The sequence below is a fragment of the Myotis nattereri genome (genome assembly GCF_964212035.1).
Source record: "Myotis nattereri genome assembly, chromosome: 12".
NCBI classification, from domain to species: domain Eukaryota; kingdom Metazoa; phylum Chordata; class Mammalia; order Chiroptera; family Vespertilionidae; genus Myotis; species Myotis nattereri.
This window is the reverse complement of record NC_138087.1, coordinates 80029625-80042092: the sequence shown is the minus strand read 5'-3', so window position 1 is coordinate 80042092 and position 12468 is coordinate 80029625. Positions and strand designations below refer to the sequence as shown.

Genomic DNA, 12468 nt, shown 5'->3' with positions numbered 1-12468 from the left:
GGAGGCAGCAGTGCGGAGATCCTTTATTCTAATTGTACACCAGCTAGAGGCCCAGTGCATGGATTCGTGCACTGGTGGGGTCCCTCGGACTGGCCTGCGGGGATCGGGCTGAAACCAGCTCTCCAACATCCCCTGAGGGGTCCCGGAATCTGAGAGGGCGCAGGCCAGGCCAAGGGACACCACTAGCACATGATCGGGCTGGGGAGGGCTGGGGAGGGACCGCGGGAGGGCTCCAGGGTGTGTCTGGCCTGTCACGCCCAGTCCCACCCAGCCAGACCCCAGCAGCAAGCTAACCTACCAGTTGGAGCACCTGCCCCCTGGTGGTCAGTGTGTGTCATAGCAACCAGTCGAAGGAAGGGTCAGACACTTAGCATATTAGGCTTTTATTATATAGGATGACCACCCCGTGGTGACCAGCGTCGCTCCTGTCCCTTCTCATAGGGGACGGTTATTACAAACAAAAATAGTTCTCTACAAAACAAAGTTTCCAGCCCTCCTCCTACCTCCCACCCCAGATGGTGTGTTCCTCCGCCACCAGGCCTCTCCCGAGCCTGGGGTCTGGGGGTTGCAAAGGAAAACCAAGAAAGAATATAAAAGAGAATCAAGTCAGCGACTGAAATTGTAGGCAACTGGAGTTCAGGGTCCGAGGCTGGTGGTCAGCCAGGGACAGGTGCAGGGGTGTCTGCAACAGTCAAGAGTGTGTGTGTGTTTACCTGGGGGTGCTGGGTGAGCAGCGCTTCTCCCCGCCCCCTGTCTCACCGCCAGCAAAAAAAATTAAAAAAAGGAAAGGGGCGGCCGGAAATAGAAAAACTAAGACCGAAATCGGAGGCCACTGGGCCAGTGTCCCACAGCGCCCCCTGCTGCAGCGCCGGGGCGGGGCAGGTGCCACGGAGGCGGCCCGGAGGTGGGCGGAGGACTCTGCTGAGTAGCACCTGGGAGCAGCTGGGGCCGCACCCTTCTCGCCGCCCGCCCCGCCCCGCCCCGCCCCGGCCCCGGGCGCAGGTGCACTGCCGGCGGCCCCCCTCGCCGCCGCGGTCCTGGGGCTCAGCAGCCCAGGTGGGCGGCCAGCCCCAGCAGCAGGCAGCCGAGCAGGGTGGCGGGGCGCGGCGCTGCCCCGGGCGCGCGGTCGCAGTCCAGGCCGCCCTCGTCGGCGGCGGGGTCGCAGCGGGGCTGCTCGCAGCGGGGGCCGGTGTAGCCGCGCGGGCAGGCGCAGCGCTGGTTCTGCAGGCAGGTGCCGCCGTTCTGGCAGAACAGCTGGTCGTCGTCGCACACGTTGGCTGCGGAGCGGAGGGGCCGTTAGCGCGGGTGGCGGCGCATTCCCCCCGCCCCGCCCAGCACGCCCCCGTGGGAGCTTCTGCGACTGGGATGTGCCAACCCCCGGGGCGCGGCCTGAACCGGGGCTGACGGAGGCTCAGGGCGCACTTGGTGCGAGACGGCCCTGCGTGGACGGTAACCACGCCCGGGAGCCCGGGGCCCTGCCTCCCTCCGCCTCTGCTCCTGGCTCTCCTGCTCCCGGCACCGGCCTGGGTGCTGTTTCAGGCGCCTGCACGCCCTCCCGCCCCTTTACCTCGACTAACGGCGGGTCTCCGCCAGGCCGGCTCCCGGGCAGCCTCGCCCCCTCCCTCCTCCGGCCAGTCCTCCCGCCCCAGCTCTCGTTCGCCTCCAACTCGCTTCCCAAGCAGCCAGCTCCACCTCCGCTCCGATCCCCACCGGACACCGACCGCATCCGTCACTAAGGCCCACCCGCCGGCCCCGCCCACCGCCCCCGCCCCTGTCAACAGCAGGCCACCGCCCGGAACCCTGCCAACCCCGCCCCCAGGGCCCAGGCCCCGCCCCGTGCCTGCTGCCCCGCCCACTCCGCCAGGCCCCGCCCACCGCCCCCGCCCCTGTCAACAGCAGGCCACCGCCCGGAACCCTGCCAACCCCGCCCCCAGGGCCCAGGCCCCGCCCCGTGCCTGCTGCCCCGCCCACTCCGCCAGGCCCCGCCCCGCCAGGCCCCGCCCCCGGCCCGGCACTCACGGTAGCAGCCCTGGCGCCAGTAGTGCGTGGGGAGGCAGTCGTCGCACTTGGGCCCGGCCGCGCCCTCGCGACACTCGCAGAAGCCGGTCTCGTTGCACCGGTCGTGCACGGAGCCGATCTGGTTGCAGTTACACTCTGGACGGACAGGTGCATCGCGTGCGGTCAGGGCGACTTGTGGGCACCGACCCCACCCCGCCCGGCCCCTCATTCCTCCCACGGGGCTCCCGCTGCGGGTGGTGCTCCCCACGCAGTGAGCCCGCGGCTGGACGGCGGTGGGAGCTGACGGGTGTCGTGTCCAAATCCCGAGACTGACCTCGCTCCCTGGCACCCGCCCCCCTCCTCCTCCCTCCCCGGCCCTGGAGCTGTGGGGCCTGGGACAGACCCTTCCCCGCCTGGGCCTCAGTCTCCGACCTGGGACTGGAGCGGGAGCTGGTCCCTCCTGGCTCCAAAGAGCCGTGGCCGTGGGCTCCGTCCCTGGGGGCTGTCGCAGGTGTGTGTGTGTGTGGGGGGGGGTGCGGCCCTCACCTATAGCCCCTTGCGGGTGGAGGACAGCCCCCGAGGCCCCCCGCCTCCCCCTGCTCTTCCTCAGCTGGTTTCCTGGGGCCTCTGCTCCGTGGGAGGGGCGCGTGGCCCCACTCTGGGACTCCCTGAAGCCCGGGGCTGGGCCAGGGGGTTCAGGCAGACAGGTGCTGGGGGAGGGGGTTCAGGCAGACAGGTGCTGGGGGAGGGGTGCTGGGGGAGGGGGTTCAGGCAGACAGGTGCTGGGGGAGGGGTGCTCAGGGAGGGGTTCAGGCAGACAGGGGCTGGGGGAGGGGTGCTGGGGGAGCAGGGCCCTCTAATCGGATCCAGAGGCCTGGCCCGGCCCTGCATCTGGTTGGCGTGACAGCAGCTCAGTTGTGGGTCCCTTAGAGCTGATGGAATTAGCTGAAGGCCTGGGCTGTAACTCAGCCTGACTCCAGCTCTCGGGCAGCCCCCCTGCTCCCAGCCGCGCTGGCCTGGGGGATGGGCAGTGGGGCTGAGACCTGACCTCCCCTGTGAGCCTCCCCCGTGAGCCGTGCTGGTGGGGGTGTTGGTTGGGGGCCATGGCTTTGGCCTTTTGTCCCTGCCCAGCCTCAGGGTCCCCAAAACCAGTGCTGGAGTGGAGTTTGAACGAAGCAGCTCGGGGCCCGAAGCTGGGCTCTGCCTGTAAAGCTTTTGAAGAATTTCGTTGGATAATTTTGTGGCTTCAGCCACAGAAAAAGGGTTGAAACCTTTGATCTTATCCACCTCCTGACTTTACAGAGACTGAGGCCCAGAGGGGGGAAGGGAATTGCCCAAATGCACACAGCAAGGCAAGCCCGAGAACCAGTTTACAGCCCCGGCTATGGGCTCCGAAACCCCAGTGCCCAGGAGAACCCAATGGAGGTGATTAACAGCGGATTCTGGAAACGTCACTAGGCACCAGCTGCGGAGGGTTAGGCCTGAGCTGAAAAGGTTTGGGGCCATTTCTTGGTGCCGCTCCTAGGGGACTCGGTCTTTAAAGAGGCAGCTGGAGCGGGCCCTGGAGTGGGAGTTTCCACAGCCCCCGGGGGGCTCCACGCACTGCGGGGCCTTCCGTGCGCCCTGCACCTGGCCCAGCACCGGGACAAGGCACATGGTCCAGCACATCCTGTGCTGGGCCCTCCCAGGTTAGGGTTGGGGTTGTTAGGGTTAGTGTTAGGGTTAGGGATAGGGTTAGGGATGGAGTTAGGGTTAGGGTTAGTGTTAGGGATAGGGTTGTTAATGTTAGGGTTAGGGATAGGGATAGTGTTAGGGTTGTTAGGGTTAGGGATGGGGATGGGGTTAGGGTTAGGGATAGGGATAGGGTTAGGGATAGGGTTAGGGATAGGGTTAGGGTTAGGGTTAGGGTTAGGGATAGGGTTAGGGTTAGGGATAGGGATAGGGTTAGGTTAGTGTTAAGGATTGGGTCAGGGTTAGTGTTAGTGTCAGGGTTAGGGTTAGGGTTACCCCCACCCCCCCACTCACCGATGCACACGTTCTCGTCGTCCAGCTCGGCGGAGCCGTTGCGGTAGAAGCCCAGGCGGCAGTGCTGGCAGTGCTGGCCCCGCGTGTTGTGTTTGCAGCTCACGCAGGTGACCACGTTGAGGAAGTCGATGTAGCTGCAGCGGTTGGAGTGGCCGTAGCACTCGCAGTCTGGGCCGGCCGAGTGGGAGGAACAGCAGGGGTCAGTGAGGGAAGGGAGACCGTGCCTGCCGGCTGCCCCGACCCATGCCTTCAGGGGAACTGCGGCCCAGGGAGAGGGGGACCTGCCCCCGGACACGCAGGCGTCAGACCTGGCACAGGACCTGCGCCTCAGCACCTCTGACCTTTCGGGGAGAGATGGGCCAGCCAGCGTTGAGCTCAGAGGAGAGCCAGGGTGGGCTTAGCCACAAACTGCCACCTGGCCCTGTGGCCGGGACCCAGGGAGGGCCGGTGGGCAGCACCTGCTGGGTGCCCGGCGAGGTGCTCTTCGTGGGGATGCCCAGGAGATGCCAGGGTGGTTAGCAATGCTTCATGCAGGGAGGGTGGTCATGCCAGTGTGAGCTCAGGGAGGGCAGTGCTGGGCCCACGGTGTCCCCGCTGTGTCCCCAGCGACTCAGGAGGCCTAGGTGCCCGCAGGGACGCTGGGCGGCCGGAGCTTCCTCCCGTGCTGCTTTGGAAGATGGACGGCTGACCACCACCTGCAGGGCCCTTCCGGTGCCTGGGCTGCTCTGCAGACCTGATTGGCACAGAGGGCCTGCTCGCTTTGATGCCCCTAGACTCGGCCCAGCCTCCGACTCTGACTGGGGGACAGCCATCTCCGCGCCACCCGCTGTGTCCTCCAGCCCTGCACCTGCTGCAGGGACTGAGCGAGCCCTGTGACCGTCCGGGGCCAGGCCCCAGGGATTGCAGGTGGATTCCACGACCTCATGAAGGGGCCACCTTCCCTGACTCAAGAAGGGGGGTCATTTCTTGGTGTCCTGCCTAAGGGACTCGGCACCCCTATGAATAAGAAAGCCAGCGTGGCTACCCTCTCTCCTGTGATGGGAGAGGGAGGCTGACCAGGGGTCAGGGTCAAGGGCATGGGAGACCTTGGAGAAATGGGCCCCTGAGACGTGCCCAGGACCTGCCCCCTTCACATTGTTTCTCCAGGGACCAGAAGGCAAGGCACCCTCCCAGCGTCCCCGAGGAGCAGCATCAGTGACCTCTGTGTCCCAGATCTTGCTTCAACCAAGACGGCCCCTGGGCCACCTCCCAGGGGAGCTGGACCGGCTATTTCTGGCGGCTGCTCTGCCTGCCGAGCTGCCCACTGAGCCTCTGACTCATGCTGCTCCGGCTCCCCTGGGGGAGGGCTGGAGGGAAGAGAGCTCCGGTCACCTTGGCCCAGCCGCTCTGGGCGGGGCTGAGCCTGGGGCGGGCCCTCCAGCCTGCCCCGTGGTTTCCCAGTGGAGGGGGCGGGTAAGGTGTGAGGGGGCTGACCCAGCCCTGGGCCGCCCCTTACCTTGGAATTCTCCCATAGGTACCACCTGGGGAGATTTGGGCCTGAGCTGGGAAGGCTTGGAGGCCTTGGCGGGGGCGGGGGCGGGGGCAGCGGTGAAGGTGCCCGCAGCTTGGAGAGATGAGAAACAAGCTCTTCCATCAGCCCGGTCCCCCTGCCCGGCGGGCTGTCAGGGCCCAGCAAAGGCTCCCAGGAGCCCTGCCAGCTCTGGGCAGCCCTGGCACCTGCTCAGACATGAGGTGACCGGGCTCACAGGGGCACACGGAGCCAGCCTGCCTTGGTCCCCCTCGGAGACCAGCTGCCACCCAGCCGGACTCACCCTCCCCTCACTTTTCTCCTCCTGCCACCCACAGCGCGGGCCCCAGCTGAGCTGGACCAGGGGACAGGCTGAAACATCCCTCCTGCCGCCCAGCCCTCCACTCCCGTGAGCATCACGTCCAGTCTGAGCCTGGCATCCAGCCCTTGGTGCCTCCCTTCCTTCCTGAAGCAGCCTCCCTGCTCCACCAAGCGAGTCCTTCACCACCTGCCGTCCCCCACGATTCCCGGGAGCACGGACTGTCCAGACGCACCCCACCCCACCCTACGGGGAGCATCGCCTCTCGGCTTCCCCCTGGGGGTTCTTGGCGCCCAGCCAGTCCAGGGCAGCCCAGCCCAGCCCAGCCCAATCCAGCCCAGTCCAACTGGCTCTAACTGCCTCCATCACCTGGGAGAATGCGGGGCTCAGGGCCTCCAGGTTGCTGGGAACTGAGGACCCGCCCTCGCTGGTTGTGGTTCCAGGCCCTGCCAGCAGAGGGCGCTCAAAGCCCTGCTTACTGCCCAGCTGCAGGTTTGCTGCCTAATGTGGAGGGGACAGGCGAGCTGGGATGGGCATGGCTCCTGTGCGTGTCACTCTATGGCCACAAGCCCATGCGTGTCTCCTGCCCCTGTAGCTAGACAATGAGGCTCTCGGCCTGGTATCAGGCCCCCCCCCCCCGCCCTCCCTTAACCAACACTCTGCTCCTGGGTCAGGTGGGCCACTCATGCCTCCCACTGCCGAGCCTTTGCCCGCTGGTCCGGCCGCCTGGACCGCGCTTCCTCTGTTATATATTCCCAGTCACCCACCCCCCTCCCCTCCGGGCCTGAGCTCCGTCACCGCCCGAGAGGGTTCTCCACTCAGCTCAGAAGCCCTTGGGGGGCATTAAAGGGGGTGGGTTGGTAGGTGAGGTGGGGGATGAGTAGAACCCCAAGGCCCCTCACCTCAGCTCCCTGGGGCCCCTCCCACCCAGGTCCCTCCCCACCATGTATACCTGCTGCCTCCACTAAGGGGGAGGGGCCTATGGGCGTAAGAGGTAATCCCCCCATACCTTCTGCACCGGAGGGCACCTGGGGCCAGGGGGGGCTCGCCCCTGGGGGGGCTGCTGTCGGTGGCCTGTTCCACTCTTGGGGAAAAGAAGAGGAGAAAGGAAGTCATGCAAGGGGCTGGGGCTGGGGTGTCCTGGGGACACGCTGAGGCGTCGCACTCCACAGGCCCTGGTCAGAAGCAGCACTATCAGCGGCGCTGCCTACAGGGGCCACAGAGAACTGGGCCCGAACCTACGGGAGAGGCAGCGTCTAGGGCACAGCAGCTCAGCGGGCCGCGGACTGGAAGCCGCGTGGGAGGGCCTCCTGCCTGAGTCTGCATGCTCTGGGGAGTCTTTCTCAGCGGGTCCCCTGGTTTGGGGACTCCTCTACCCTCCCTGTGTGGTCCCGTTCCCACTGACGGGCAGACTCGGATGGAGTCCGTATCTGGGCGCAGAGCTCTCTGTGCCGAGTCTCAGGCTAATGACTCTACGGGGCGGCAGCAGCCGTGCCCAGCAGGTCTGACCCCAGCAGGACGCGTCCTCCAATGTCGGGCCTGCCTCCCGGCCACCACCTCTCCCTCCGCCCCCTGGTCCGGGCCCATGTCCACCAGGGACCCCGATGTCAGTGAACCCCCAAATCCCACAGCACTGCCTCCGAGACCATCGGGCCGCAGCCGGGGAAGCAGGACGGGCGGATCGGGGCATCGCTCTGCGCTGAGTCTCACAGGACAGGCCCCGAGGGACCGGGAGAAATCGGATTCTTTCTGCTTCTAAAGGGATTTCTCGGATGCTGGTCGGTGGGGAGAGAAGAAAATCTAGCGGCTAAGTAAGAAGTGCGGAGCCTTTCCCGCCCGGAGCCTTCAGATGCCAAACTGACATCACTGGGAGCTCAGGGTGGGGCGGGCCGGGCCCACCGGCTTAATTAGAGCCGCACCAGCGCCTGCCCAGGCTCCAGGCTCTTCCCACACCCTCCTGGGCGAGGACTGCGGTGGCAGCGGCGGGTCCGCCAGGAGCCCTGGCCTGGGGACAGCTTGCCGGGAGGAGGGAGAAGCCTCTGGGCCAGGGTCACGGGCCCAGCTGGACTCTGGCCAAAGAGCCTGAGCACCGTGAGACTCCGGACCTTTCTCGGACGGGGTCTGGGGACGGGAGAGGCCCCGCTGGGCTCTCGGGGGACAGGCTCAGGTGTGCGAGGAACGGCCTTGCAGGGGCCTGTGCCCGGTGCCAAGAGCAGATGGAGGCCCGTCTGTTCCTGCGGAATCGGGGAGCTGTGCAAGCCAGGGCCTAGGACGCACTACCTCAGCCCCAGGCTGCAGGGCCATGGCTGGGCGGCTCAGTGGGCAGGGAGCGCCCGTCAGTGAGCCCCGAGTGCGAGTCCTGCCCAGTGCCTGGCCGTTCGTGAGCAGCTGCTCCTTCATTTGCCCGGTTTCTTTCCAAACCGCTTTCCTGAGGTGCAGGGACCACGGCACCAGCTGCCTCTTCCTGAGCCGTGACCCTCACCAGTGGGATGAGGGAGACAGCGGCCCTGCTCAGAGCTGTGGGCCGGGACCCAGGCTCCGCCCACTGCCCCAGCTGTCAATCTTAGCGGGGCTCCAGGCACGGGGGGGAGGGCGGGGGCCCAGGCAGGGGCTTCCGTTGCTAAAGAGGCATGAAGACCCCAAAAGGTGGGCACCTCAGGTCACTGGCTGTCACCCTGGAGCAGCCTCCTCCCCTAACGCCCTCCTGCCGGGCGCTGGGCTCAGGACGCAAAGCTCCACGTCTCCCTGGACAGTCAGCGGGTGGGGGGCCTCCCTGGACAGTCAGTGGGGGGGTGGGGGGCCTCCCTGGACAGTCAGCAGGTGGGGGGGGCTCCTTATTGGGGCTCAAGCCTGACCTGACTCGCTCGCTGCCAGGCCTCGGACCCGCTCCTAATTCCCAGCTTTGCACTGTGCCCTGCACCCCTTACACCCAGTCAGCAGCAGCTCAGCCAGTGGAGTCAAGGTTCCTCATGTGTGTGGGTGCGCGTGTGTGTGGGTGCACGCGACCGCCTCCCACCCACACAGACCACCGCGTACAGGCAGACATGGCACCACCTCGATGGCTTTTGTGCCCAGTGGATGGGGGGGCAGGAGTGATTCGGCCGCCCTGATGGCCACAGGGGTCCCAGGGGCTTGGGGTCAGGGTCTTCCTGGGACCTGTCGATGCGGCTGAGAGAGAAGTGAGTGAGGGTGGGAGCTGGTGGGTGGGGGCAATGCAGAGAAGCAACATGGAACCCCATGAGTGGACCTGGGCCCCCCCAGGCCCAGCCTCCTCTGGCGCTCTCGGCTCCTGGGGTCCAGCAGGGTGCCCCCCGGGTCGGGTGTGGCCCCAAAGACCCTGGTGGAGGGAGGCGGCGCCTCCAGAAGCATGGCTCAGGTTTGGGATCTCCCACCGCTGGCTCTGAGCAGCTGGCACACCCGCCAGGGGCCGCCCCAGGGCTGACTACTCTGGGGCCTGAGCTGAGCCGGCGCCTTAGGACCTGGCCTCCCCCCCCCCCCCCCCCCCCCCCCCCCGCAGCAACCCCTGCCCCCAGCCTCTCCAGAACAATAGCTGCAGATGCCCAGAGGGAGGCCGGCCCACAGTCAGGCTGGGGGTTCTGTGGCTGGTGGGGAAGGTGAGCCCCCTCTTGCCTGGCCTGAGAGGGAGGGGCCACGACTCGAGGGGTCACCAGGCGCTTCCAAAGCAGCACTAGAAGAAGCCGGTGGGAGGAGCAGTGGGGGCTGCAGCCACAAGGAAGGGGCGGAGGGAGCGGGGAGAGGTGAGCGCGATGCACAGGGCACAATTGGGGGGGCGCCCCAGGGCCCAGGGGGGCAGGAGACCCCCTGCTTTCCTCTCCTGCTCTTCCCAGCACATGCAAGCAGCGGGCATCGCAGGCCCGCCCAGCCCCAGGGGGCCCAGGTGTGTACTCACTGCCAACAGCGGAGCCCGCAGCGGCACCTGTGGAGAGAAGGGTCTCAGCCTGCGGCCATGGCTGGGCAGCACCTCAGCCTGTGGCCCGGAGCCCTGGGGGTTCTTCTGGACAGAGAGTGGGCACGAGAGGGGAAGGGGACGCCGCCAGGGCAGGCGATGCCAGCGAGGCTGCCAGTCAGAGGAAGTGGCAGGGACTAGAGAAGGTCCTGGCAGCAAGGAAGTGGGCTGGGCTCCTGGGAGGAGGAGGGGGAGGGGCCGGCCGTCACCTCTGAAGGCTGCTGTGCCGTAAGTCAGCCTTCAAAGGTGTGTGTGCATGTGTGTGTGTGTGCGCGTGTGTGTGTGCATATGTGTGTGCGTGTGCATGTGTGTGTGCATGTGCATGTATGTGTGCATGTGTAATGTGGAACTCCTGGGGTTGAAGGGCGGGGAGACCAGGGCCCGGCTGGCTGGCGGCCGGAGTGGGGGCCCCGCCGTACGTACACGCGTTGGGAGAGCCGTGGGGCAGCGGCAGGTAGGAGCCGGCCCGCCAGGACCGCGTGCGGAAGTTCTTGCGGCACTTGCCGCAGTCGGGGCCCGTGGTGTTGTGCTCGCACTCGCACTGCAGGCTGCCCTCGCGCACGGAGCACAGGTTGGCGTGCAGGTTACACTTGCACCTGCAGGGACACAGGACAGTCAGTGAGCTCCCGAGGGGCGGGTCTGGGAGGTGTCGGGCCGCAAGGGACCCAGAAGCCGCCAGGCCCACCCGCCAGGATTCTCCCTCAGGGCAGTCGCTCCGGCTCCCCCTCCCGTCAGGCCTCCCGGGACTCAGGCTGTGGGTCTACCTCTGGTCTTTGCTTCTGACCCCCTGGCTCTAGACGAGGGAGGTCGCCAGGTAGCGAGACGCAGCCCCTGAGCTCACGTTCACCTTCCCTCGCAGAAGAGGGCCCCTCAGGCCCGGGGAGGGCTCCCTGGAAACCATGACCCACACCATCCGCTGCTCGTGACTCTCGGGCCCAGGCCCACGGCCGGACCCGGCTCCCCCAGCCCAGACACTGGCCGTCATGGCTCTACTCCCACACGGCGGGAATAAGACGCCCGTGGAAAAGCCGGGCCGGTTCCCTGAGTTCCAATCCACAACCACATGCACAGGGCGGGGCCAAAGGAGGCTCAGAGAGTTTATTCTTGCTTTATCATTAATTATTGCCTTATTTTCCATACCAACAACTGTGAACCTACTTTTGCCCGCACTGTTATCCTGTGGGCCTCGGAAAAGCATGGGGGGTGGGCAGGCACCCGTTGGCACGGGGGGCCCGTCCTGCTGGGGACCCCAGAGACGACCCTGCGCTCAAGCCTGCAGGCCGACATACTCGATGCTCTCCTGAGGCCCCTCACCCTGCCCCGCAGCCACCGACAGGGTGCACGGGCGGATGAAAGGCTCTGACAAGGCCTGCGGGAACGAAGCCTGTCTGACTTTGTCTAACGAGAGTTACTCTGCAAAATGTGTTTGGCCTCGGAAGGTTTCAGGTGTGTGTTTTTCTCTCGGTTCCTATTTAATATCCCACTGAGCCGGCTGGAGAGGCACCAGCTGTGCGGAGCCAGGAATGTCCTGCGCCTCTGGCCCGAGGACGAGGTATTTTTAGATGCCAGCGGCACACAGAGAGATTGCCATCTCCACGTTGGGGGGTGCCGGTGACCTTGGCTGGTTAAAATGCGCAGAAGGGCCGCGGAACCCGAGAAGCACATTGTGAGGACGGCGGCGGGAGTCCCAGGGTCAGGCCCACGGGCCCTGCGGCACGAGTGCGAGTGCGAGTGCAGGGGAGCCGCCCAAGGTCACGGGGTTGGTCACTCCTGACCCAGACCCAGGTGTCCCCGTCTTCCCCCCGCCCCGCATGCTGGCCAGCCCCTCCCCCGGCCCCTCTCCCAGAGGGAGTCCAGCTGCCCCACTCCCACCCCCACCCCCAGCGGTGCCTTATGTGGGTTCCACCTGGGTGATGAAGACCGGGGGAGGGGCGCTGAGGCAAACCCTCACAGCCCCAGCTCTGCCCCGCTCAGGCCTGGGGGGTGGTCCGGACTCCCGGCTGCACCTCCAGCCCAGACCTTTCCCTCATCCCTGCATCCATGGGATCCGTTTCCCAGGAACTGCTTCCTGAATCTGACCCTCGAGAGCCGTCAGTCTCACCAGAAACCGGCACCTGAGCCCTGACCCCGCGACTCAGCGCTTCGGGCTCATCCATCAGGAGCACCTTTAACCATGAGCAGAGGGGATGCGAGGCCGGCCAGCCCAGGGCTGCCACCCGCCAGCAGCCTCCGGGACCTGCTGTCCCCACACCCCTCCCCCCCATCTCAGAATCCCATGCCTTTCACTCGAGATGGTAACAGTCGGGGGGTGGGGGGAGAGGTGAGAGAGAGGTGGATGCTGAGCCAGCAGCCAGGCTTGCCAGGCCCCGCTGCAGACGTGCTGGGTGACCTTGAGCAAGTCCCTTCCCTGGGCCTCAGACCTTCCCATCGCAAACCGGAAGGTGGAACTGTGCCTCAGACCTTCACCTCGGCCACTTGCTTGTTTGTCGTGCCCAGCATGCTGCCTGGCGCACAGCGGGCTCTCGGCGTCTACATGACCCGTCTTAGAGTCACTTCTCCTGTCACTATAGTTGCCAGATTCAGCAAATGAGAATATAGGGCCCTGGCCAGGTAGCTCAGTGGGTTAGAGCATCGTCTGGATACATCAAGGTT

At 66.2% G+C, this 12468-nt stretch overlaps 1 protein-coding gene across 2 annotated transcripts in view; it reads right to left on the bottom strand.

The window, feature by feature from the left end:
• Positions 1-18: 18 nt before the first annotated feature.
• NTNG2 (netrin G2) overlaps positions 19-12468 on the bottom strand; it is a 44410-nt gene continuing 31960 nt past the window's right edge. For both annotated transcript variants that reach the window (XM_081104000.1, XM_081104001.1), the window contains exons 3-7: positions 10240-10412; positions 9760-9786; positions 4024-4191; positions 2020-2154; positions 19-1277 (exon numbers count right to left, since the gene is read on the bottom strand). In XM_081104000.1, coding sequence (XP_080960126.1) covers positions 1045-1277; positions 2020-2154; positions 4024-4191; positions 9760-9786; positions 10240-10412 — 736 coding nt within the window. In that variant the 3' untranslated portion in view covers positions 19-1044. The remainder of the gene's footprint in view (positions 1278-2019; positions 2155-4023; positions 4192-9759; positions 9787-10239; positions 10413-12468) is intronic.